Raw genomic sequence first — 26,735 nt, 5'->3', positions numbered from 1 at the left:
ACCCTGATCTTCTTCTTCCCAACAACACACCTCCCTGGTTCCCCTTGGCGGTGGGTGATTGCCAGGCCTGGGCTAAGCATGTGCTAAATAACCAAGCAGGCCACGCTCCTGTGGGGGGCCAATGGGCAGAAGCGAGTGACCTGCAAGCTGCGCAGGCCACAGCTGGGACAGCAGCGGATGCAGGGGAGAAAGACTGAGGGGCGCTGGCAGAGCTAGGGGAGCCCTGGGCTGAGGTAGCAGGACAGGACTGAGGTGCGTTGCCCTAGCAATGGAGAATCCCTGTCCACTGAGGGGCACCAGCAGGGCGGGGGGCAGTGCTCAGGAGTGGAATAGCGGGGGGCTGCGGGTCAGGATTGAGGGGCACCAGCGGAGCTGGGGGGGGCAGCTCAGGAGGGGAACAGCCCAGCAGTGGGCATGGCCCAATGGAACCTGGGAAAGAAACACCCGTCCCCCAGCAGCAAATTAAGGCCTTTACTGACGCGGAGTCCGTGCAAACCCAGCCCCTGCCCCGGCGTCTCCCTCTTTCGGCTCAGGCTGGATCAGCGGGTGAGACGGCAGCGGGGGCTGGTCCCGCCCTGGCTCCTTTGCGGACCCCCCAGCCGTGGGCAGAGGATCCTGTCCCCCCGCCCCGTCCGAGCCAAGGCAGGAGCTGGGACGGGCCGTGGTGGAGGGAGCCGTGGCTGGCCCCTGCCATGACAACGAGGCAGATCCAGCCCCCCAGGCCATCGCGGGGGAGCGTCAGGGGCAGCGTGCCAGGCCAGCGGTGCCCAGGCTGGCAGAGCAGTACAACCTCCAGGGAAGGGGAGGGGCCTGAAGCCCGGCTTTGGCGATGCTGTTTGGGGGGTGACCCCCTGCCTTGCAGCCCCCCTCAAAGAATGGCAGCTCTGGGGATCACTAACGGGGTCCCTCCTCCCTGGAGTGATGCTGGCCCAGGCTGGCAACTGTGGGAACGTGCCCCCACCTTACCCCTGAGAAGCCTGGGGGCCGTGGAGGTGGCGCGCTGCTCCCCCCGCGAGGGGCCCATCCCAGCTGGGGAGACACTTGCCTGGCTGGTCCCTGCCCTCCAGGCAGATGATGCTCTGAGTGGTGCTGCCTGAACACGCGAACGGCCGCACCGGGTCCCCCTCGCCCAGTATCCTGTTTCAGACAGGGGCCAGGGCAGGGAATTCATTGCCAGATGGTTCCCCCCGGCTGCCGTGCCCGCGGGGAGCAGGCCAGGATCCCACCCAGAGCAGCCAGGAAACCAGGTAGGGAGCACGGAACAGCAGGTCTGTTTGTGGAGAGGGTTCCCGGGGCCTCGTTCCCTCCCTGGAGCCTGAGTCAGCAGTGGGGAGCGCTGAGGCCGTGGGAGATCGTCCACCTGTTGCTCCCGTCGCCCGGTGCAGTTTGGTGGGTGTGCCCAGGGCGCTGGCTTGGCAGCCCTGCCCCCAGCACTGGGTACATGGTCCTGCCCACGCTGCAGGGCTCCGGCTGTGTTCCCAGGGTCTCCCCCGGCCGGCTCACGCCTGCTCCTCCTCCAGCTTGCACGTGGCGCGCTTGAGCCGGTCGTTCTCACGCAGGTTGCGCAGCCGGGCACCCCGGCTGGTGATCTCCTCCACGTGCCCCTGAGGGACCCAGCCCCTCTCCCCGTCCGACAGGCGGATCCCCTCGAGCCAGCCTGGGCGGGAGAGAAGGAAACATTAGGGAGGGCGGGTGGCACTGCCTGGCCTGCCAGCCGCTGCGGCTTTGGGGCAGCTTGAGGGAGAAGAGCGACGAAGCCAGGGCCCCTCACCGTCGCTGGTCCTCCTCTTGACCCCCAGGATGTCCGCCTTCTCCAAGCTCAGCTCGTCGGGCTCCTGGGCCTTGTACGCCTTGATGCACTGGACCTGGGCGGTATCTGGAAGCAGCAGCAAGACACAGAGGGTCACGCGCCGTCCGGGACCCCAGACAGGGCCCTTGTGAGCGGGGTTTGGGATCCGAGGGAAGGTGCTGAGGGAAACGCACCGTTTGTCATGCTCCGGTTATTATCGCCTTCGCTAGGGAGCGGCCTGGGCTGCAGCAGGAGCGGAAGCCTCCGCGGCTGGGATTCTGCTGCTGCCTTTTGCCGTTCGGAGCCGTTCGGGCCACGTGCCAAGCGAGGATCGGCCCACACGTGCAGCCCCCGGCAGAGGGAAATGGAGGTGCTGCTTTTGGAGCGCCAGCAGGGGGAAGGGCACGGAGCATGTGGCCGGCTGCTCCTACCCACGCTGGGACCCTCAAGGTTCCACCGGGGACAAAATCTCCCTAGTGATGTGGCTGGACACATCCCCCCGGAGCCAGCCCAGCCCTGCCTGAGCTCGGCTGGGAGCAGTGAGCGGCACGTGACTCCGGAAACGGGGAGGCTGGCGCTGGCCTGACAGGAGTGACTGCTCCATGGCACCATGTTACCTGTGTGTGATTGGGGCACCTGGACGCTGGGTGCCGGGGGCAGGGGAGTACCCAGGGATGAGGGACAGAAGCCAGAAGTCACAGCAGAGCTGCCGTGTCCGAAGCAGGGTCATGCCCCCGGGACCCAAGACCTTGGCAGACTTCAGCCTGGTGCGGCCAGGCTGGTCCCTTGCTGGGTTCTTGGGGGGGGGCGGGCACGTTCTCAGGGGTACCTGCGTTCTCAGTGACATGCTCCCTGTCCGTCCGGGGGCTGGAGGGGACCATTGCCGAGATCCACCGCTGCTTCTCGCTCCTGCGGGCCCAGACGGAGCTGGTCAGCACAGTCCTGCCAGGACAGGCGAGGCTCCCACAGAGCCACCCAGCCCGACCCCCTGATCTGAACAGGCTCAGAACTGGGGAGAGCCGCGATCGGCAGCGGGTCACCGAGCTCCACAGGCCAAACCCAAATCCCAGCCCCAGATGCCCCAGAACTCCGGGACGGTTCTGATCCAGCCCCGGGGGCAGGGCCAAACCTGGCAGCCTGTGGTCCTGGCTGGAGTCTGGTGGAGCCGCCCCGACGAGCTCTCTATGGTTCCCACGCCGGTGAGCCCGCCTCCGGGGCCAGCTGGGTCCCTCCCTACCCGGCAGCCTGGTGGCTTGGGGGATGCGTGTGATGCCCTGCCACAGGCGGGCTTGGTGCCCATGTCAGCTGTGCCCGCTGCTGGGACACTGGCGCTGCTCAAGGGCTCAGCAGGCCCCCTGCTGGTGGAGTCAGAGACAGCTCCCCGGCCATCGCTCAGCAGCAGCTCCCAGAAATGCTGGCTCTCCGCTGGCCAGGTGCCCACAGCCAGCCAGCAAGAAGGGCTCCCGTCCCAGGCTGGTGCGTAACCCTCACCCGAGCCAGGTGACAGCGGGCGGGAGTCTCCTCTCCCCCTCCCCTGGGGAGCTGAGTGTCCCATGGAGACGGCCCTGCCCCACTGGGCACTCACTCAGTCTGTGCCCGCAGCAAGACCTGGTACTTCAGCCGCTGGCTGTCGAAGAGCTGGAGGTGGAAGACTTGTCCCGGGACCCCGTGAAGCTTCCTGCTCAGGTCGGTCACTTTCAGCTCCGGCATCTTGGCGTGAACAAAGACGGCGAATTTCCCCGTCCTGGGTGAGCCGGGCAAAGGGAGAGATGGTGACCGAAGGGCAGCAGCTCCCGGTGCTCAGCACCGGCGCGTGGCAGGCGCCGACGCCTGGGGAGCAGGACACGCTGCTCCTGTGCAGGAGGGAACCGGGAAACGAGGTACGGGCAGGATCGGCTTCCACTCTGGGGCCTGCCCAGATGACAGACGGGCCCAGGCTGCTCGGGTGACCAGATGTCCCGATTTTATAGGGACAGTCCCGATTTTTCAGTCTTTTTCTTATATAGGCTCCTATTACCCCCCACCTCCTGTCCCAATTTTTCACATTTGCTGTCTGGTCACCCGATGTCACGAAGTGGGATTGTTCTTAATGTTTCCCCTGAATACTGTGGGGGGGCCTCAGTTTCTGGCCAACACTCTGTCTCCTGGCAACTAATGGCCAGGGACCTTCCCCCCTGCAAGGGGATGCTAAAGGTGGGGGAGAACAAAGAGGTCAGGTGACCTCCTGGCCAGGGGCGGCTCTAGGTTTTTGGCCGCCCCAAGCAGTCATGCCCGGGAGGTGCCCCCGAGCTGCGGGAGCAGCGGACCTCCCGCGGGCATGACTGCGGAGGGTCCGCTGGTCGCGCGGCTCGGCTGGACCTCCCGCAGCTGCGGGCGGTTCGCTGGTCCGGCGGCTCCGGTTGAGCTGCCGCAGGCATGCCTGCGGGAGGTCCAGCCGAGCCGCGGGACCAGCGAACCGTCCGCAGTCATGCCTGCGGGAGGTCCACTGGAGCCGCCGGCCGAGCGTCCCCTCCGCAGTCATGCCTGCGGCAGGTCCGCTGCTCCCGGGGCTCCGGTGGACCTCCCGCAGGCATGACTGCGGCAGGTCCGCCGGCCCAGCCTGCCGCCCCCCCGGGAAAGGGCCGCCCCAGGCAGGTGCTTGCCCCGCTGGGCTCTGGAGCCGGCCCTGCTCCTGGCCCAGGAAAGGAACTCAGCAGAGGAGGGGCTGGAGGGGGTTTCAGTCGGGAGTTGGCTGGGGACGAGGAGTGAGGGCAGACGTGGGGGTCTGGCTCACTGCCCCCCATAATGGACCCGGCCGAGGGGTCCCATTCTCTGTACCTACAAGCTCTGTTTTAGACCCTGTTCCTGTCATCAAATAAACCTCTGTGTTACTGGCTGGCTGAGAGTCACGTCTGACTGCAAAGTGGGGGTGCGGGACCCTGTGGCTTCCCCAGGACCCCGCCTGGGCGGACTCGCTGTGGGAAGCGCACGGAGGGGCAGAGGATGCTGAATGCTCCAAGGAGAGACCCAGGAGGTGAAGCCGTGTGAGCTTCTTGCCCTGCAGACAGGCTGCTCCGAGGGAGAGGAGGCCCCCAAAGTCCTGCCTGGCTTGGTGGGGAGCAGTTCCAGAGCATCGCCCGGGAACTCCGTGACACCCTACAGGCTGCGCATCCCCCAGACGCCGCCAGGACCTCACGCCTGCGGGCCAGAAACCACCACAAAGTTGTCTGGGCTCAGAGCACCAACTTCAGGGTGAATGTGGAGCCTCGACCACCTGCTCCCGAGCTGTGACCCTCTTTCTGCTCCCAGCACAGGGGCAAGTGTGAGTGGGCAGGAGAGCTATCTACAGCCTGTTAGCCCAGGGTCTCGTCCCACTGCTGGGAGGACAGCGCCCCGCCTCCTCCTGCTCCTCCGGCCCCGTGAGTCCGAGGGGGCCAGCACGTGAACTCCAGCCGAGGAGAGCCAGGCCGGCTAGACCCACGCGCCGCAGGACTATCCCATCCGTCCCACGCAGCTCGCCCCGCCCTGCCCCGCCACTCACTCCTTCCTCCTGGAGAGCAAGAGGCAGTCGTTGAAGAGGTGGAGATACACCGTCTTGGTGGAGAGCTTGAACTTGGCGGCGAGGGTGCTGCTGAGCTGCATGTCCACTTCCGCCAGCTCCCCATGCTTCACGAGCCAGCGCGACTGCGAGATCAGCGGGAAGATCTGCCCAGGGCCCCGGCCCAGAAAGGAGGAGACGTCAGAGCCGGGAGGGCATGCAAGGCTCCATCCCAAAGACACGAGGATCACCAGACCAGGACACATCAATGGTCCAACGTGAACCTCCTATGATGTAGCTGCACCAGGCGCTTGGCTGCTGGAGCCCAGGGGCTCAGCTGCAGCCTGGGGCTCAGTAAGGATTTTATTCTGGCTGTGGTTGGGGTGGGGTGGCTGGGTGATCAGTGAAAGATACAGAGTGCAAAGGAATATGTGGCCATATGGACAAGGCATCCAGAGCCCAGATCAGCGTGTGAACTCAGAGCCCATCACCTGCATGCTACGAGATTGGACTTCAAACCCCACTGGAGCCTGGGTTCCGAGGCAGGGCCGACCGAGCGTCACCCTGTTGAACTCACACAGTGTCGACCCCAGATGTGTCTGTGGCTAGAACACCTTTGGGTGGGGGCACACCCTGTGCAGAGCCCGGGGCCAGATCCCCACGGGGCGTACGTCTGTCTCTCTCCACTGGACACACAGATTGGCACCAGCTGAGGATCTGGCTGATTCGCCCCATGGTATCTCCTGCAGTCCCTGGAGTTGGCCCAAGACGCACACGGCCCAAGACGCACACACCCTGGCTGTATTTTCTCTAGGGGAGATCCAGTCTCGGTCTGTGTTCTCTGGGTTCACTGCTTTCTGGGGGAAACCGACCTTCCAAGGACTCTGCCCCCCGTCCGCTTCCTGCCACACGAGTCCCCGCGCTCACCTTACTTTCAAAGTGGATTTTCTTGTTCAGGTGAATGAGCTCCTCGGTTCTCTTCATGGACTGGACGCTGGCGTTGCATTCCTTCACGAGCTGGGGAGGCAAGGGAGCTGTTAGCTGCCACCACTCTGAATCTCTGCTCAGCCAGTGCAGAGGGGCCAGAAAGCCCTCAGGGCCGGCCAGCTGAGAATCTCCCCCAGATGGCACAGAGCCAGCAGAACTGGCCCCGGCGTCATCCCCGGAGAGCCCTGTGCTCCAGACAGTCCGGTTGGCAGACAGTCCTCTGGGGACACGGGGAGCATTGTTGCCAGCTGGTGGAAGTTAGAGCTGCCCCAAGGCTGCTCTAACCTATGCCAACACCCAGGGTGTTGCCGAGGTGTAAGCGATTCCCTGACAGTCCCCTCTTTGCCGCATGGCATTGCTACTCAGTGCCATGGAGAATCTGGGCCAAGATGACAGAGAGGCGACAACTCTCCCTGCAAGGACACCTGCCCCAGTCACACACACACACCCTCCCGAATCAGAAAGGCCCCAAGGTACACCCTCCCCTCTCCACACACACACAGCTCCAGTCACAGAGACGAAGCAGTGCCCATCCTGCTGTCCCACCGGCCTGGTCCTCGCAGCCCACGTGGAGAGAACCACAGGAGAGATGTTATCCCATTCTGATAGCCTGTCCTGGCCTTCGCCAGTTACCTTCTTCAGCTGGTTGAAGGCCTTGGTGGCCGTGGCCTCGTCCCGGGAGCCCTGCAACGTGCGTTTCAGGATGTTCTGCAAGCAGGAGGCAGAAAACGCATTGACTTAAGAAGCGTCAGATGCCCCAGGTGTCAGTCCCAAGCCGAACCCCTCAGCACCAGAGATCAGCAGCCCTGACCGGTACCGGCCTCACAGATCAGTAGCATGAACCCAACGCGAAGTGCCCCAGGAGCAGAACGGGTCAACGGCACCAGCTGATGCCGGAGCTACAGACTCAGACCTGTAGCGTGTTCGAGGTCGAATTTGGCTGGTGCCCTGTGAAGCCAGGGGGACTTTGCTGATCTCAGCACGGGCGCGCGGTAGCCCAACGATTGTGAGCTCTCCGTGGCCAGGGACGTGGCTGGTGTAGGCTGAGCCTGATGCACTATGACCCTGGCCCTGGGGCAAACCTTTACAGGGCCCTTCGCGCTCTGCTCTGGCCTCCTGGCTAACACAGACCAGGGCAAAGTGATGGCAAAAGCTGCCAAATCCATTCCGCCCTCTCTGGTGCTCGCCTCCATCCAGAGCCACGAGGAACGGGGTCCAGTGTGTCCTAAAAAACAACTTAGGACACTCAAGCTAGTTAATAACAGTCCTGGTCCCGGGCACAGTACCTGGCCGTGGGGGTAACACTTACAGTATGGGGGGGGGGTATATTGAGCCCTCCCACCCTGTACTGGGAGCTCCAGGCAGCTGGGGAAATCTCAGGGCAACCTAGAGTGTCAGTGCCAATCGGTAGCTTTCCATGGCGGCTTTGGTCTCTCCTGCACATTAAATAACAATAATAGCCAGCTCTCAGACGGCTCTGTTATCATCTCAAAGCACAGCCCAAAGGAGATCAGGATCTTCACCCCCATTTTCCAGCTGGGAAACTGAGGCACAAAGGGGCTGTGACTTGCCCGAGGTCGCCTAACAAGCTGGTAGCAGAGCTGGGCATAACACTCAGGTCTGGCTCTATCCACCAGGCCACGCTGCCACCCTTGGTTCCCCTAAGCACCGCAGCAGCAGCCAGCGCAGGGAGTTTGTTTCCGGATGCAGAGTTAGGCGCCGGGTACCAAAGAAAGGGTGTGTGGATCGAGTGGGGTATAAGGGAGAGGCAAGGGTGGTAGCAGGCCACCGGACAAGCCACGTCGCCCCTCTGTGCCTCAGTTTCCCCATCCGTAAAATGACACTTGCTGCCCTTGTAAGGCACTTAAAACACCTCTACCTGGCAGTGTGGTGGGACCTGATCTCTGAGCTACACAGAGAGCTAGCCAGCAGAAATGCCTGAATGCCCTGCAGCCAGGTTTTAAGCAAGCCCTGCGTCGTTGGGTTGCTAACACCACAGGCCCGGGCTCGGCACGAGAGATGGAAAGTGAAAGTGCCTCAGACTGACCAGTGTAGCGCCACCGAGAGCTGGTGGGTGGTGAACCGTGACATGGGTTTTAACACTCTCCGGGGGACGTCCCGCCATTCTGACAATGGCTTCACTCTGCTTGTCACTCGGGCGCAGCCCCCAGGGAGCCCATGGGGAATTCAGCCCAAGTAATAACAAAACAAACAGAATCCAAACAAGGGGCCGTGTAGTAACACTGAGCCCTCCTCAGCTGCAGCTCTCCAAGCACTTCACAAAGGTGGGGTATCCGCATGGGACCGGGGAAACTGAGGCACGGGGAAGGGACGCGACATGCCCAGGGACGAACAGTGAGTCAGTGGCAGAGAGAGGCCTTAGATTGCATGTGGTGCCCTATAATTCAGGGCATTTCCCTTTAATGCCAGGCCGGCTCTGGCCGGACTGATACTTTCCAGCTACACCTCTGCCCCCCCCCCCCCCCCGAGCTCACCTCCACCAGCATCTGCAAGCGCATGACCCTCTGGAAGGGCAGGATGAGGAAGGAGGTGAGAGGTAAGCGCTGACACACTGGCCCCTCTTCCAGCTTTGCCAGGATCCCTGGGAATTTAGGATTGTCCTGCCTGGAGAAACGTGGACAGGAACGTTAGCGAGTCCCCAGAGCTGGGGTGCCAGGGGCAGCACATCCGGCGAGGTCCCCAAAGCCCACCGGGGTCGGCGGAGGCCTTTCCACTGGCATGAGTGGGCTGTGGGATCCGGCCGCAAGCAAGCGCTGCGGCACCCGGAGCTCGCCACCGCGGCACCCGGAGCTCAACACCGCGGCACCCGGAGCTCAACACCGCGGCACCCGGAGCTCGACACCGCGGCACCCGGAGCTCGACACCGCGGCACCCGGGGGCTCCTCCAGGACCTGTCAGCCCTGCCCCCCCCCCCCGCCCCAGGAGACATCCCCGCAGGAACGAGCAGGATCCCGGACAGGGCAGGACACATAGAGATGGGGGAAAGGTTGAAGGAGGCTGTGGGGAACACAGGGGACCCCCCCTTCCCAAGCCCAGAGCCCCCCCGCCTGCTCACTGCTCCCCAGCCCAGAGCCCCCCCGCCTGCTCACTGCTCCCCAGCCCAGAGCCCCCCCGCCTGCTCACCAGCCCCCCAGCCCAGAGCCACCCGCCCAGCTCTCCCGTGTGCGTGGCCCCCCAGGGGCGGCGCTGTGAGGCAGCGAGGGGCACTCAGCGCACGGGGCGGGGGGCTCACGCACAGCAGGCGCTGGTAGGTCTGCTCCTGGTAGGCCTGGTTGGTGACGTAGGGCAGGTAGACTCGGCGGAAGGCCGGGCAGTGGCCCAGCACGATGTCGCAGATGTCGAAGCGCAGGATGTTCCCCTCCAGCCGCTCCTCCAGCTCCAGCAGGAACCTGCCGGGGAGCCAGGGGGCGAGATGGGGCCTTAGCGGGCAGGCGAATCCCGGCCCCGAGGAAACCACCCGCCTTTCCCAGCACTGGGCGGGGGCACTATGCCAATGCCCTGGCCATGCCTGGGGACGCTCGAGGCACCGTTGGGACTGGTCTCCCTCCGGTCTGGAGAAGGGTCTTCAGCTCCCCCCAGCCCTGGATTAAGGTGTTAGACCCTGAGATGGGGCCACAAGAGAGCGCCCGAGAGCGACACCCGTCTGCCCCACAACCCCACGGTGCACTGAGCTCCAGCATCTCCAGACCCTGGGCCCACCTGGACCAGGGCGCGGCGCAGAGCTGCAGGGACAAGAGCCTGAACCAGCTTCCCAGGTCACCTGAAACGGCCCCTTGGCTCACTCCTGCCTCACCCCCCCGCCCCCCAGCAGCACCAGAAGGCCCCGTCCCCTGGGAGGCGCTGACCGTTCACTGACGTCCTTCACTTCGGGCAGCTTGGAGAAGAGCCACTGCTTCTCCTGGGCCCCCAGGCAGTCGCTCAGCTCCCGCGAGCCCATGAAGTGCTGCACCGCGATGGAGAGGCTGTGGATGTAGGAGGCCTCCGAGGTGATCAGCTCAAACTTGGCCTGCCGGGGCGAGAGCGAGGGGGCGGGTGGCCGGGTGTCTGCTCGGAAAGGGAACCTGGCAGTGTCCGGTCAGCAGTACCGACCGGACACTGAAAGTCCAGTTACCTGCAGTAACCGGCCTCCGCCACTGGGGGGTGGGAAGAGCAGCAGCTGCTGCCGGAGCCTGGAGGGGCAGCCGAGCACTCGGGAATGGCTCTGGTGGAGAGGGGTCCCAGCGGCTCCCCCGCCCTGCCCCACTCACCCCCCCTCCCCCAAGTCCCGGAGCCTGTCTCTCCCTCCCCCGCCCTGCCCCACTCACCCCCCCAGTCCCGGAGCCCGTCTCTCCTCCCCCACCCTGCCCCACTCACCCCCCCAATCCCGGAGCCTGTCTCTCCTCCCCCACCCTGCCCCAATCCCGGAGCCTGTCTCTCCTCCCCCACCCTGCCCCAATCCCCCCCCACAGTCCCGGAGCCTGTCTCTCCCTCCCCCGCCCTGCCCCACTCACCCCCCCCCAAGTCCCAGAGCCTGTCTCTCCTCCCCCACCCTGCCCCACTCACCCCCGCCAATCCCGGAGCCTGTCTCTCCTCCCCCACGGTGCCCCAATCACCCCCCCCCCATCCCGGAGCCTGTCTCTCCCTCCCCCGCCCTGCCCCAATCCCCCCCCCCCAATCCCGGAGCCTGTCTCTCCTCCCCGACCCTGCCCCACTCACCCCCCCAGTCCCGGAGCCTGTCTCCCCCTCCTCCCCCACCCTGCCCCACTCACCCCTCCCCCCTAGAGCCATGCTCAACTGGCAGGGGGAGGGTGGGGGAGAGAGGGGAGCGGGGGCCTCAAGAGAAAGAGGCGGAGCAAGGGGCGGGGCCTCGGGGCAGAGGCGGAGCAAGGGGCGGGGCCTCAGGGCAGAGGCGGGGCAGTGGGTGGGGGAGAGAGTTGGCCGCTGCAGCGGGGGCGCGGGTTCTGGGGCGGGGCGTGCAGCACCAGCGATCGGTGCAAGCCGCAGGCGCTGCAGAGATCAGCTGTTAGGAGGCAGAGCCTGAGCCCCTCCCCTGCCCCCTCGCCCTCCTGGGGGCGTCTCAGCATTTCCTGACTCACAGCTCCGGGGGCTCCCCAAAGTCCTGGCCTGGGAGCCCTGGCGAGAGCCGGGCCCAGCACGGGCAGGTGCTGCCCACACTCCCCAACCCAAACCTGGTGATCCCGGGATCTGAGCAGCAGCCTCCTGCCGGAGCCCGGTGCTTCCCCAGTGCAGCTCGACCTCCTGGGCCCTGCAGCTCTGCCAAGGTGCACGATCCCCATCAGCTTTTCTACTGCTTTGCTGGGTCTGCCACCCTCACCTACTGCCCAGCTCCCGGTGCCCCTCAGCCCTGACCCGCAGCCCCCTGATATCCCAGCCCTGGGGTCCCCCCTCCCCCAGCTCCCGGTGCCCCTCAGCCCTGACCCGCAGCCCCCTAATATTCCCGCCCTGGGGTCCCCCCTCCCCCAGCTCCCGGTGCCCCTCAGCCCTGACCCGCAGCCCCCTGATATCCCAGCCCTGGGGTCCCCCCTCCCCCAGCTCCCGGTGCCCCTCAGCCCTGACCCGCAGCCCCCTAATATTCCCGCCCTGGGGTCCCCCCTCCCCCAGCTCCCGGTGCCCCTCAGCCCTGACCCGCAGCCCCCTAATATTCCCGCCCTGGGGTCCCCCCTCCCCTAGCTCCCGGTGCCCCTCAGCCCTGACCCGCAGTCCCCTAATATCCCAGCCCCGGGGTCCCCCCTCCCCCAGCTCTGCCAGTGCCCCTCAGCCCTGACCCGCAGCCCCCTAATATCCCAGCCCCGGGGTCCCCCCTCCCCCAGCTCCCGGTGCCCCTCAGCCCTGACCCGCAGCCCCCTAATATTCCCGCCCTGGGGTCCCCCTACCCCAGCCGGTGCCCCTCAGCCCTGACCCGCAGCCCCCTGATATCCCAGCCCTGGGGTCCCCCCTCCCCCAGCTCCCGGTGCCCCTCAGCCCTGACCCGCAGCCCCCTGCTATCCCCGCCCTGGGGTCCCCCGTTCCCCAGCTCTGCCAGTGCCCCTCAGCCCTGACCCGCAGCCCCCTAATATCCCAGCCCCGGGGTCCCCCCTCCCCCAGCTCTGCCAGTGCCCCTCAGCCCTGACCCGCAGCCCCCTGATATCCCAGCCCTGGGGTCCCCCCTCCCCCAGCTCCCGGTGCCCCTCAGCCCTGACCCGCAGCCCCCTAATATTCCCGCCCTGGGGTCCCCCTACCCCAGCCGGTGCCCCTCAGCCCTGACCCGCAGCCCCCTAATATCCCCGCCCCTGGGTCCCCCCTCCCCCAGCTCTGCCAGTGCCCCTCAGCCCTGACCCGCAGCCCCCTGATATCCCAGCCCTGGGGTCCCCCCTCCCCCAGCTCCCGGTGCCCCTCAGCCCTGACCCGCAGCCCCCTGCTATCCCCGCCCTGGGGTCCCCCGTTCCCCAGCTCTGCCAGTGCCCCTCAGCCCTGACCCGCAGCCCCCTGATATCCCAGCCCTGGGCTCCCCCTCCCCCAGCTCCCGGTGCCCCTCAGCCCTGACCCGCAGCCCCCTGATATCCCCGCCCTGGGCTCCCCCCTCCCCCAGCTCTGCCAGTGCCCCTCAGCCCTGACCCGCAGCCCCCTGATATCCCCGCCCTGGGGTCCCCCGTTCCCCAGCTCTGCCAGTGCCCCTCAGCCCTGACCCGCAGCCCCCTGATATCCCAGCCCTGGGCTCCCCCTCCCCCAGCTCCTGGTGCCCCTCAGTCCCGACCCGCAGCCCCCTGATATCCCAGCCCTGGGCTCCCCCGTTCCCCAGCTCCCGATGCCCCTCAGTCCCGACCCGCAGCCCCCCGCTAGCCCAGTGCTGGTGATGGCCCTATGAATGCATTGGGGGGGGCAGGGAGGGGGAAGAGCGACTGAAGCTAACGGCCAATGTGGGCCTAAGAACAATGGCCCCAATGGCAGGAACCCGCCGGCCCAGGAGGGTCCTGCCAGCCCTGGGGTCCCGGGATGGGGCTGATGCCCGGCCCGGCTCTGTGTGGGCGACGGCTGACCGGGCGCTGGGACACACTTTGCGTCCGGTGCCCAGGCCCCGCGCAGGGCGCCGGCCCCTCACCTCCTGCAGCTTGCACTCCTGGAGGCTGATGGTGCCGAGCAGCCCGCTGCCCCGCACGTCCGGGATGTCCTGCCACAGCGAGAAGGTGGAGCCGCGGGACGAGCGCTGCGAGCGGAACGAGCTGCTGGGCGACAGGTTGGTCTTGGGCGGCGCCAGGGCAGCCTCCTCCTCCTCCGCCAGGGCGTCCTCCCGCTGCTGCCGCTGGATCTCCCGGGCGATGGCGGCGTCGCTGTATTCCTGGTACAGGACGGCTACCGGGGTCGGGGGGGGGGGGGTCAGCGTCCAGGCACTGGGCCGAGGGGCCCTTCAGCAGGGAACGAGACGCCATCCCCAGGGCGAAGGGGGCACCCTCGTGGGGCCCCAGCGTAACCCCAGGCGGGCAGAGCCTGGGTGGGGCACTGGCTGGCACTATGGCTAGGGGCCGGGGCACTGGCCTGGGTCTAAGGTGGGGAGAAGGGGATTGGCCAGAAGAGCAGGGGGGGAGGGTCCATGCCAGCTTTGCCCTCTGCCATCTAGCCAGGCCAGGGGCACAGGCCGGCAGCTCCTTCCCGCTGTGCCCATTTCAGGCAGGCACGTCTCTCTGGTGTCTGTGCCCTGTGCTGCCAGCTGGCTTTGGACCAGGCAGCAGACGCCCAGGGATAGGGGCGCACTGGCTGGCTGTGTGGGGGGGACACATGATCCCTGCCCTGGCGTTAAAGGGCTCGGCACGGCTGTCCCGCCAGCTGGGACGTGGCTCCTAAAGGGGGGGGAATCCCCCGGGAGGGGCGAGCCGGCTGCTTACAGTTCAGGAGGAACCTCGACTGCCGCCTCTCGTGCTGGACCAAAGCGCTCGGGCTCCCACCCGGCTCCGCCTCGCTCCTACAGAGGGGAACACACGGGGGTGGGGGGTGAGGGCTGGAGTCTGCACCCCCCACACTGACTTGTAGGGTGGAGGATCAGGGCCTGGGGGCTGAGTCACGCCATGGGGCCTGATCCTGAGCTCGCGCATCCCAGTGCCGATCAGGAGTGACAGCGGGAGCAGGGGCTCTCACTACATTCACCGCCCCACCCAGCTCTATGGGCTCGGCCCTGCTCCTCCATCGCCTGCGCCTGGCACAGGCATCGCACCAGCCCCGGGGGGTGACATGCACCTGGCAAGGCCATCAGCATGTTGCGAGGAGGGTGGGGCCGTGGGACTGGGTGTCCCTCCCCCTTCCAAACACCAGCGTGGCCAGAGCCCGCCTGCCTGGCCAGCTGTTAGCGCCAGCTGAACACTGAGCGGATCATTTACTGGTTATTTTAGGATCTTTAAAAAATCAAAATTAAATAACCAGGAGAGAGAAAAGACAATTAGAAACCAGAGGGGCTGAGAAACGCCTCTCGTGTGCCTCTCCCCTTGGCATCCAGCCTGGCTCAGACGTGTCTGGGGGGCTGCAGTGGGTGAAATGGGGAACACACTCCCCACACTGTGGGGCCGGGCTTGGGCCCATGGGGTGGATTCCAGGGGGCTCACCCCCTTCTCCAGCGGGATGCTGAGTTTAGTTAGCGGCGCTGGGTTTCTGGGGTCCGGTTCACAGCGCTCACCGATAACTGGGTTTGCAGCCCAGTCCCCACCAGCCCATGCCCTGGGACATCCAGCTGCTCCGAGGAACTCGGCGTCACCTTCCTCCATCCCCCCTCTCTCGACGGTCCAGATCCCTGCAGCCTGCCCCCTCGCCTGGGCCTTCTGGTGGGCTGGGAACACCCCCCTAGGCTCGTGGGCTCTCCCCGCCGGCCTTACCTGCGCCAGACGTTCCCTGGCTCGCTGGGCAACTGTGGGGATGGGAGGCCATCGCTGCCCGTGCTGCTGCGGCTCTGCTCCCTTCCATTCGGTTTACCTGCAAGGATGGACGGCAGCTTCACAGCCGATCAGGGAGGAGCTGGGCTGGCGTCTGTGTCAGGGCACCCTTCCTCCCCTGCCTCCACTGGTCCATCGCTAACCTGCCGCGAACAGGCCTAACAGCTCAGGGGAAGAGGGAGAATCCCATCATGCACCTGTGCGGTGATGGGGGCAGATAGGGAAAGTGGTCCAGGATTCCACCCCATCCCTTCGCCACGGCCATGGCGACTCCACCCCCTTCTCACGCTTTCCCTGCCAGTCCGAGAGGAAGCACATGGTGGGGGGACAGAGCTGGCATTACAGATGTGCCCCTTCCGCCCGCGTCTCCTCCCAGGAACGCGGTTCTCCACCGTCTTCATTCGGGAGGGACCACTCAACAAGAGAGGCCTTGTGGACCACCATCACCACTCCCAGACCTCGCCACCGGGAGGGAGGTCCCCCAGGATGGGCACCAAGGACCACAGGCCTGTACACCATAGCGTGAAAGCCGCTAACCTGCTGCTATAGCGGGATGGAGTGTCTGATGCAAAGGGCGTTGGAATCAACGGAAAGAAAGGAAGGAAGGCAGGTCCCAAGCCGACCATACCAGTGTGACCAGTAAGCCCAGCGTGAGAATCCCAGTACCTTCCTGGCTCGCCCAAGCCCCTTTCTCCTTGGAAGCGCTCCTGGCGGAGAGGGACTTGCCCAGCTTGAGGGAGAAGGTGGCCCTGCGCTGAGCCAGCTGCAGCTTGTTCATGAGCTCCGAGGCCGAGAAGCGCCGCCTCTCCTGCTCTGCCGAGCCCTTGGCGCTCCAGCCAGCCGAGCACGGGGGCAGCGCCAGGTCCAGTGTCTCGGGCACCGCGTGCGGAGGCCCCTCAGGAGCCGGCCTCCGGTCCAGCGGCTCCATCCCCCGCAGCGCGAGCTCCCCCGCACGCCTGCCGTCCTCGTGGACTGGGGACCCCGGGAAAACGGCGTCTCCATCTAGGCTGGGGGACGTGTCGCTGAGCGTCTCGGCGGAGTAGACCCTGATCTTCCTCCCTGGAAGGAGAGAGGAGTCACGGTGATGATTAGGCCCCAGCTAGCAGGGAAGTGGGGCATGTGGGAGCAGGGCTGCTTGGGCCCAACGGAGCGGAGCTGCCCGGGGGAGACAGCTCATGGGACTGCTCCATCCCCTGGAACTCGGGGCCTGCCACCGTCTCACGGTGCTACCGCCACACGGGGCATCAGTAGGGCTTAAGCCCAGGAGTGCTAGCACAGACCTTTGCCACTTGAGCTGAAGGAGGAGCTCCACCCGCTAGCAGCAGCAGAAGGCTATTATCCTCTCTGTGGCTTAATCACCAGAAGGGGACATGACACACACAAGGCATGTGCATAGCCTTCCAGGCCCGGGACCCCAGAATGCTGAGCCCGTCTCTGCCCACCCCTACCTGTTTTCACAACAACACCTGACCTTTACAGCAGCTTCTGGCCACGGGGTCGCAGCAAATCAAGCCCCACAGCTGCACCCCCCTCTGCCCCCATTGTGAGACGGGATGTTCCCTGTTCTACAGAGGGGGAAACTGAGGCACAGAGGAAGCCAATGGCTGATCCTGAAATAGAATCTGGGCCTCCTCACTCCCAGCCGCCAGGCCCTCCTCCCTCTAGGTGCAGTGTGAGCAGCCAACGTGCAGTTGCATCAGCAAACAAAGTTGTGGGCTTGTGTCTGCACGGTACTGTTTCCAGACGTGTTTCCAGATGGAATTAGCTGGGCCCATGGGAGTCATGCAATGAAACTTCCAGGAATATGTCCAACCAAAACTGGCATCCCTGGCAGGGTCCCAAATCCAGGCTCTGGCGGGGGGTAAATTCCAGTGCTGGTGTGACGCTGGTAGACCAGGTGCCAGCTCATGCCACGGTCCCCCTGCCTCCGCTGACTACAGATAACTACACAGCTGGGCGTTGGGATTGTGGAAACAGGCACTAGAGTTATCCGAGTGTGCTTAGCGTTCTGACCCGACGGCCTGTTGGTGCGTGGCGCCGGCGTTCGTCTCACGTGTAACGCCCGCAGCCCGTATTGTAGGGCAATGTTTGAGCGTTTGCCTTGTGAGCCTCTGGGACCGTATCAATCGCCAGAGAGCAGAGAGACACTTAGGCCTCGGCTGCACTTGCAGCTGTACAGCGCTGGGAGTTAAACCCGCCTTCAGAGAGTGCAGCAGGGAACGCGCTGCAGCCTGTCCACACTGCCAGCTGCCAGCGCACTGGCGTGGCCACATTTGCAGCATCTGCAGCGGCATTGGGAGCGGTGCATTATGGGCAGCTATCCCAGCATTCAACGTGCTTTTCAAGTGAGGGGTGGGGTGGAGTGTGACAGGGAGCATGGGGGGAGAGAGTGGGTTTTTGGGGTGCTGAGAGTGTGTCAGCTCCTTGCCTTGTAAGTTCAGACCCCCCTCCCTCCGCCATCCCCTCACTCACTGAAAGCAAACAGCAGCGGTTTCTTTTTTTCTCATAGACCAGATAAGCAGCCGCTCGCCGAAACGGACCCCAACCACCGCCACCCCCGTGCCACCTCTCTTCAAGCAAACGTTAGCTGTCGGCACTCCAAACGGAGCCCCCCTGCCTGCCTCTCACTCATGCAGTAGCTGTGTTTGGTTTTTTGATAAGCAGCCCCCGAAACAGAGCTTTGAAAGGGCACTTCCTCCTCCGGAGATCACAACAAAACAAGAGAGGCCGCTCCGGTTAAAAGGATTATGGGGAGTTTCCGGAGGTCAATCACCGCGTAGTAACGTTACTCCCCGTTTACACTGGACAGCAGCGTCTCAGCCGCTACGCAACAGCTGTTATTCCTCTCGGGGAGGTGGAGTACCAGCAGCGCTGCAGCCGCGGAGACACAGCGCTGTACGTGCTTGGGCAGTGTGGACAGGGGGTGAGGTACAGCACTCTGGGAGGCTTTATTGCTCTGTAACTCGCTAGTCTAGCCAAGGCCTTAGTCATGTGAAATGCTGGGCCCCCACGGCAGGGGTTGTCTGCCCAGCAAGGAAGGCCCATCGCGCCAGGCGGACTAGCCTGGAACATTAAAGAGGACAAAAGACTTTCTCCCCAATGAAGATGAGGCATGCGGGTGAATTCCTCCCATTAGCTGAGTTTGCAGCTCGGAGCGGAAGAGGGGAAGGGAATGAAAAGCCCTAAATGGAAGGAACGGCATCTTTATGCTGCCTGGACGTGGGGGGAAGGAGGACAAGGGTTACTAGGCAGAAGCAAAAGATCCCCAGTGCTTCGCCTGGGTTAGCCCTGAGGGGCGTCTTTGCCGTTCAGCCTGTGGGCCGCTGACCCAAAGGGGTCCGCAGACCGTGTCTACGATTCCCAAAGGGGTCCGCAGACCGTGTCTACGATTCCCAAAGGGGTCCGTGCCGCCATTCGAGACGCGTTAGGGCTCCGCAGATGGGAAAAGGTTGAAAACTGCTGCTCTAGAATAAACCTTCAGATTGTTTATTACAGGATTGGCTACAAACGTTGTCTTTGGTGTAGGCTCTAACGTGCTATTGACCTGGGGTAAGCGACCGGTGCTGTGGGACGGGAAGTAATCGGAATATTCTGTGATCCTTGGTGTAAGGGGCCATCCATCCATCACAAAGGCAGGCTCACCCGGGGGGCGAGACAGATCAGGGTGCCCAGGGGGACTGGCTGGGACTCCATGGTTAGGGCAGTGACAGGGGTTTGCTCTTGATCCTTGGTTGGTGAAATCAACGTATTGAACTCACAACCAGTCGGGGGTTCTGCCCTAAGACTCTTACGCCACTGCAGGGCAGCTGGGACCACCTGCAGCTGGGGACCTGGGACCAGACCCCTGCTCCTGTTCGAACCCCACAGGCCTCACCCCTGTGCTGGAGGAGCATGGCCGGAGGGGAGAGTGGAAGATCACAAACGTTCCCTTCTGGGCTGCAGCTCTGTGCCTCCTCCCTGGCATGCCCTGCCAGACGCCCCCTCTCGGAGACCCCCAGCTTGCGTGGTACTCGTGAAGGGGCATCCAGGGTGGGCAGGGCTCCCACCCCCAAGATGTGGCCAGACCCCCTCTGCCTGCCCTGCCTGTCCAGCCTCCCCCATGAGACCAGCCTTTTCCCGGCACGCAACACTCACAGGCCAGCTTCTCCTTCTCCACCCCGTGGGATCCTCGCCCCTGGGACTCGGGCAGCCGCGGGGGGCTCGTGGGCCCGCTGACGACGTCGTGGAGAGAAGAGTCGCTGTGGGGCGAGCGTGGCTCGAAGGTGGTGCCGTGAGGCCAGCTGTCCGCCTTCCCCACCCCATGCCGTCCCTGGGGGGCAGCGATCCCTGCCACCCCTGGGTGAGTCCCGGAGCTCCCGCTCGCAGCATCGCCTCCCAAGGGGACCCCGGAGTCCGGGATCCAGCCCAGCCTGGGGCGGAAGTCTGGGTAGCTGTGATGGCAGGGGGCCCAGCCTTCGGGGCTCAGCTGCAGGCCTCCCCACCCATCCGTGGGGCTGCTGGGGGAGCTGAGGAGCCCCCAGCCCTCCGAGGAGCACGGGCCGAGACTAAAGTCCCCCTGACTAGGAGGCTGGAGGTTGGGGAGCTCCACGAAGGCCAAACTCTCCTGCTTGCAGACGGCCACATGGTGCCTCGCTCGGCAAGGCCTGTCCCCCAGGGCCTGGGGCCCGCCCACGGTGAGGATCCCCATCCGCTGGCTCCCCGCTCGGTACGGCAGCGACGTCAGGTGGGGCTGGAAGTCCGGCCGGGGGCGGTATTCCATCACCAAGGGCCGGCCTGCCCTAGACCTGGAGGGGAGAAACGGGACCGCGTCAGGCACGGGCAGGCCACGGGCCAGGGTCCCTCTGAGGTGACGCCAGGGCCAGAAATGCCCCCCAAGATCTGGCTGGGAGCGAGTGGGGAGCTAACGGGGTCAGTGGGGGGGTCTCCGAACGGGATCAGTCTCCCACCCCCCATTAGAGGGTAGCGTCTGCAGCAACCATTAAATCGCCCAGTTCTCCCAGCTGGCCTGGGCCTGGCCAGCCCGAGGGGAAGAGGAACAGGGCACCCGTTCTGCAAGTGGATCTCAGAACCCGTCTCCAGATGTCACCTTCCTCCCCACTCCCTGTCTGCTCCCAAGACGCGGCCTGGCCGCTGCGCGCATCAGCACGTGCCCGGCAGCCCTGCAAGGCAGCAGACTTGGGTTCAAGACCCTCCTCGGCCGTGTGGCTCGAGCAGGACACTCGGGTCCCCCATGAGACCTGCTGCTCTTGCCTCATTCCCTGCAGCGCCTCCTGCTGGGAGAGGCTGGGGCTGGAGGAGCTGGAAATGCCGGCACGGCCAGTGCTCCTGCCCCATTTCCCACAGCGCCTCCTGCTGGGAGAGGCTGGGGCTGGAGGAGCTGGGAATGCCGGCACGGCCAGTGCTCCTGCCCCATTTCCCACAGCGCCTCCTGCTGGGAGAGGCTGGGGCTGGAGGAGCTGGGAATGCCGGCACGGCCAGTGCTCCTGCCCCATTTCCCACAGCGCCTCCTGCTGGGAGAAGCTGGGGCTGGCGTGGCCGTGCTCCCCCAGCACCTGTTCCCCATCACGGTGACTCCTCCTGGGAGAGCCTGGGCCCAGAACAGGGGACCCAGGGGCATGGGCTGCAATCGGTACAGAGACACCCCCTGCTGCACCCCTCGTCCTGTCACACCCTCGCTGCCGCCCAGACAGAGCCCTGCCCGGCAGACCGGGGCTCTGAGCCCTGCCAACAGGTGAACAGCTGTGGAACAAAACCTCCTGCCAGCATTTGCAGCTGCCCGGCTCTCCTCTGCCAAACTCCTCCCCTGCCCCCCGGGAACCTCGGAGCCTCCCGCTCCCTGCCAGCTCCAAGCCCTCGCTGGCCCCCGGGGGGGCTCCCAAGTCACAAACTCCTGCAGTTGGTTTGGGTTTGGGGCTCGCCCGCTGGGGGGGGGGCAGCAGATCAGCTGGCTCAGGGGGCCGAGCTCAGGGAACACGGACGTGTCTCTCCGTGATCTGCTCCCTAAGAGGGGCTGTAGGAGAAGGCCAGATCCTCAGCTGGTGTAACTCAGCCTACCACCATTGAAGCCAATGGGCCAGATCTCACTGGGAGTCATTCACTGTAGCTCCATGGGAGCCAGTGGCGTTCCCCAGCTGTGATCATAGTCCCGGGGCAGGACACAGCTGCGGGTGGAGCTCAGGGACGGAGGAGCTGGATTCGCTTCCTGAGCCAGCCACCTCCCTTCTCTGGGCCTCAGTTTTTCCCATCCATAAAATGGGGCTAATGACCCGACCTTCCCTTGAAATGCTGGGGTGCAGCGCTCTGTGGCAGGGCTGCCCACACGGGACCTTCCCTGCCAGGCCAGGCCCAGAGGGCAGCGTCGGACCAAGGTCTCTCCCGTGTTCGCAGGGTCCCCTCGGGCTTATGAAGCTGCAGGGGTGGCAGTGCCAGCAGCCCTGGTTGCTCCTCCATCGGGCCTGTCCTGCTGTCCCGTCGCTTGGCCATGCTAGGAGCAGGGCAGGGGAGGAGTTGACTGACCCTACCCCAGAGGAGATGGACGAGGTGCTGGTGGGTAGCAGGGAGCGCCCGGAGGAACTGGTGGGGGCACCCACCCTTTGCCAAGGGGGGGTGCAGTCTAAGGGGTCTGTAAGGAGCCCCAGCGGCTTCTAGGTGCCCAAGGGCCAGTGTAACCCGCTCTCCCGTGTGCGCCTGAGGCGCAGGAGGCAGGAGTTTCCTGCAGGGCCCGGCTGTCCCAGCTCACAGCCCGGCGGGTGGCCACCCTACAATCCCCCCCCATAGCGCGCTGGCTAGGGACACGGACCTCGCCGTCGCTACACGGGCTGAGCCGGGATGTTCTCCGGTGGGGCGGGGGGGAGCCAGTCAGAATGTACCAGAGCCCGGAGGGCCGTGAGGTGCCCCCTGTGGGCACAGGGTGCCTGCATGCCAGGCGCCGCCCAATGTGATTCCCGGGCTCACTTTAATCCACCCAGCGCCCCGGGATGGGCCCCGGCCCCCGCCAGCCGTAGCAGCTGGGCGCTCCCTTTACCACCCTTCGATCTCCACTGTCCCCGGGGGTAAGGAAACAGGGCAGGCTTCCAGAGCTGGAGCCAAGCCAGCGGGCGCTCCCCAGGTGCCCTCCCACTCCTGCCGGAGCCAGCGCCTCGGGGCTTTGCTGAGGGCCTCCGGAGGTGAGGGTGTGTGTCAGGTCCATGGGTGCTGCCTATCCCAGCCAGCCAACCCTGGGGGGCACCTGTCATTAAGAGCTGGAGCTTCCCTCCATGGTGGTGCCAGCCCACCACAAAGCCTGGAGGAACATCCACCCCCTTCCAGGCCCACCATTCCTGATGGCACAGAGGGCCACAGAGTTGGGTTAGAGCCCATGGCACCAAACGGGGCTCCCAGCTCTGGGTTCTCAACCTCGCCGCTGGCCTGGGAGCCTTGCAAGATCCTGATGAAGGATCCTACAGGATGTGCCTGGCGTCTGCCTCTCGTGGTAACGAGCTCAGGGGCAGAGCCGCCCTAGAATATCAGGGTTGGAAGGCACCTCAGGAGATCATCTAGTCCAAGCCCCGGCTCAAGTGTTCTGCCCCAGTTCCCTAAATGGCCCCCTCAAGGATTGAACTCACAACCCTGGGTTTAGCAGGCCAATGCTCAAACCACTGAGCTACCCCCCGTACTCTGCAGGGAATGGCCCCTGGGCGGGTTAAGACCAGATCCCTTTTTTCAAGGCACCAGTGTCTGAGTTCGCTATGGTCAATGGGGCAGGTCCCCCTGGCGTTGGGCCTTTCAGTGGGCAAGATGCCGTGATTCATTCTTTGTACGACGGTAGAACCTGGAGCCCCCAGCTGAGACCAGGCCCCCATTGTGGCAAGCGCTGTACAATTCTAACTGGACAACCGGGGCCAGGGAAACTGAGGCCTGGAGAGGGGAGGTGACTTGCCCAAGGGAACCCAGCAGGTCCTGGGCAGGCCCAGGGCCAGATTCCAGCCGCGCCCTGGCTCACTTCGCACACGACACTGGTACTTTCAGGAGGGAAGCGGTGACTCCTCTGCATGAACAATGGGACACTGCTCCGGGCGAGCTCACGGTACCAGCGCTCGCCCTGCGTTCGGCGACACCGAAGGCCCTTGGAAAACCTAACGGGCTGCTCCCCGCGGTGGCTGTTTGATTGGTCACCTTCCCCCCTGCTCGGCCGGTGAAACCGCCGCATGGCTGCCCAGGTCACACCCGTCACAGACTGGCCGAGAACCCTCGCCCCGTGGCCACGGGGACTGCGTGGGAGTCGGCAGCAGAGAATTCAGCACGAGGCCTGTTCACACGCTCAGTACAACCGGCCACCCCTGGCTCTGTTACAGCCAGTGCGGTGAGCTGTGTCCACACACCGCCGCACCGATCGCGCTGGCTACAGCTTTGGACCTCGCTGGGGCAGGGTGGAGGAGGCTGGGTGGGAAGCAGGCGGCTGTTGCTACAGGGCCCCAAGGGGGATCCCGTGGCTTTGCCGCCCAGTCCAGGAGCACAGGGACTTAGCGAGGGTTTATCGTCCCAGCCAAGCTCACTGGGCAGCCGAGTCCGGAGGCCGCTGAGTCCCTGACACAACCCGCTCGGGGATCCCCCCTCACACAGAGGGCCGGGAGGAAGGAGGACGTGCCAGGCCAGTGACACGGGGGTTCCCATCTGCCAGGGACAGCCCTGAGCCAGCCAAAGCCTCTGCAGCGCATGGCGCACAGGTGGAGGCCGGCCATGTTTAGATCCAGCCCCCTTCACTAACTGGTTCCATATTCAGTTAATGATGGAGCATGCGCAGGGCCCAGTGGTTCAAACCCTTCCAACGACCAAGCGCCCATTTCAACGGGGTCACGAGGATGTAGCGGGTGACTCACTGGTACTCACCAGCGCCTGGCCCCCGACCTTCAACACCGGCACGTCTGACCCAGCCCTTCCACCTGCCCTGTAGATACAGGGAGTTCCAGGCAGTTTGCTGTGCGGGGAGCTTTCAGGAGAGACCCCCAGACCAAGGTCCTCTCTCCTTGCAGCGGATAAGCCATGGGGTTTGCCGAGATGGCCTTTGCCAATATCACTCCTTCCCCAAGCTGTCTGTGCCCTCCCCCAGACCTGGCTGCGTTTCCACAGCACTGTGACGAGAGGTGCCAGAGAAACATAAAAGACGCGGATGAGGAGGCTGGGGAGGCCAGGACGGGCCCAGCCTCGGGGCTAAGACCAGAAAGCTCGTCCCAGAACCCTGCCTCGGCTGCCTGTCTGCCCCCGGCCTGGGCTTGGCTGGCAGGAGCACTTTTCACCTGCCACAGTCATAGGGAAAGGCTGGAGTCGAGTTCACTGCCCAGCCAGAAACGGATCCCAGGTGCAGATCAAAGCACTGAACAGTAAAGACCTTGGCAGTGGAACGCCACCTGCTTCCCCAGGACTCGCGGTGGCGCTAGGCCCAGGCTCGCAGCCAGAGCCTGCCCCAGAGGCAGGTGTGTGGTCCAGATGTCACTCCAGGCAGGTTGTGCCAGGGCTGGAAGAGGAGGGAGAGTCGGAGGGGAAGGGGAAAAGGGGACAGGCAGCAGGAGAGAATGAAGAGGAGGGGAAAGCCCAGGGAAGGAGAGGGAGGGATGGGAAAAGGAGGGGAGAGAGGGATAAAGGGAAGATCAGGAAGGCAGCTCAGGGAGCACCAGAGAAGCCGGAGCTGGGCACAGCGAGGGAGTGGGAAGGGGAGACTGAGCCATGTGACACGGCAGAAGTTTGCAAAGACTTTTTATCCGGCCCCCACCATCCTCAGGGGCAGATCTCACCAGATTGGCAGCGATCGGTACCCAGAGGTGAGTCCGCCACCAAAAATCCAGGGCGCTGCGGGAAGTTACTCAGTAGGGGGGACTCAGAGCCAGTGTCCCAACACTGTAGTAGGGGGTGCTGTGCTGCAGGAATGCAGGGCTGACTCAGTTTGCCTCATCAGGGCTCAGGGGAGGGGAGGCCAAATTTGGGGTTGTTTGAGTAAGGCGTTCCTGAGATCCAAGCCCCCTACAAAGATCACACACTCCCCAAATGTGACAGCTCTTCTAACACGTGGGCTCCAACCCTGGCTCTGACCCGCTCCACGCTGAGGCCTGCTCAGGGCTGATCCCGGCCGGTGCTGGCACTTCCTGCCCCGCTGGGGAAGCGATATTGAAGAAGTGAATCGGGGTAATGTGTGGGACTATGGCACCGAACAGAGCAAAGACCAGGGCTCTGATCTGATGCAAGGCAGGGGACCTGCAGAAAGCCAGCTGTCAGAGCATGCTGCCGTGCTGGGGTCATTAACCCTGAGACCCATGCACGCTTTGTCAGCTGATGTCCAGCTTTTCATGAATGGGTGTCGGGCACATTGGCTGCATTCTGCAGAGGCTCCTGTTCAGAGTTTTGCCCTCAGAACAAAGCTTCCGCGTCAAGAGCTGATGTTCCAAAGTGCTCCAAAAATCCGTGGGCAGACTCCGGTTTTATGGCAGCAGCATTGTTAAGGAGCAGAGCGTTAAACTCAAGGGAAGATGAAAGAGAGTAGCTTGCAGCATCATTCCCGTAACGTAATCCTGGGTTTCCTGAACAATGGGACTGAGTGTGATCAAAGAAAAGCAAATATCTGCAACTCTCAGTGGCAGCCTGATCAAAGGGGTCGCCGTGCACCAGGAAATGCACCCGTCGCAGAAAGCCCTGTTGTCAAGACTGGCACGGTGCCCACCTTGGCCAATGTGGTGTCAGGATTCTGGCTTCAGTCAAACAGCAAGTTATTTTTCCCATGAGAAATCAAGGCAGAAAGCAAAAATCCAACTGTTGACACCAATCTACACAAACCAAGGGATGTCCCCTGTCACGTCCACCCCTCCAGGAGCTGTTGTTCCTTGGGAAAAGGGGGCTAAAGGAAATGTCAGACACTGGGAAAATGTTCCTTACCCGGCCCTTATTAAAACAGTCCTGGCAAACATCACTCGCCCCCAAGCTATTGAACATAAAACAATAGAACTATAGAACTGCTTGAATTAAGCAGGGCACAAACTAAGCATTTAAAAACAATCCTCTAGCCCCAAAGGCAGCATTTCCGAAGACTTTTTCCACCCTGTTAAAATGGAAACCCCGGTGCGCCCTGCGCTGGGGCTCGGGGCAGACTTGCAGAAGATTCCCAGCCCATCAGCCTGGCCTTTGAGGGTTTCTGACCTGAAGCAGGGTTTTGCAGCAGCAAGCAGAAGGAGCTCGGTGTTGTCCTGCAGGGCTTGTGGGCTCGGTTCTACTGTTGCGTCTCTAGGGGAACCGTGCCGGAATGTGTGCTCCCTGCCAGCCAATCCCTCCCCCGTTCCGCTGCACCAAACCGTGCAGGGCAATTACATGCAAATAAATGCTGGGATTCAAATCAGTGGAACCCAACACAACCACCTTCTCCAAGTCCTTCCTCAAGTCTTCTGATGGCACCACCCCTATTGAGCTATTCCCTGCCGCTGTTGCCAGCTCCAGGAGGCAGAGTTAAGGTGAATGATGGGGTAGGGTGTCCTTAACTCTGTATTTCCCAGTTTTCAGAGGGCTA

At 64.0% G+C, this 26,735-nt stretch overlaps 1 protein-coding gene across 1 annotated transcript; it reads right to left on the bottom strand.

Moving 5' to 3' along the window:
* Window positions 1-459: 459 nt before the first annotated feature.
* ARHGEF19 (Rho guanine nucleotide exchange factor 19) lies at window positions 460-26,423 on the bottom strand. Its single transcript, XM_044995830.1, has 16 exons — window positions 26,372-26,423; window positions 19,343-19,992; window positions 15,875-16,267; window positions 15,152-15,248; window positions 14,174-14,250; window positions 13,393-13,643; window positions 10,160-10,320; window positions 9,551-9,703; window positions 8,789-8,918; window positions 6,927-7,001; window positions 6,234-6,323; window positions 5,310-5,473; window positions 3,375-3,533; window positions 2,619-2,698; window positions 1,772-1,876; window positions 460-1,657 (listed from the first exon to the last, which is right to left on the bottom strand). The coding sequence occupies exons 2-16, from the start codon at window positions 19,965-19,967 to the stop codon at window positions 1,500-1,502; spliced, it is 2,718 nt and encodes a 905-aa protein (XP_044851765.1). The 5' UTR covers window positions 19,968-19,992; window positions 26,372-26,423; the 3' UTR covers window positions 460-1,499.
* Window positions 26,424-26,735: the final 312 nt, after the last annotated feature.

This window comes from Mauremys mutica, chromosome 21 (assembly GCF_020497125.1).
Source record: "Mauremys mutica isolate MM-2020 ecotype Southern chromosome 21, ASM2049712v1, whole genome shotgun sequence".
NCBI lineage: Eukaryota > Metazoa > Chordata > Testudines > Geoemydidae > Mauremys > Mauremys mutica.
The sequence above is the reverse complement of the archived record's forward strand: the minus strand, read 5'-3'. Positions and strand labels throughout refer to the sequence as shown.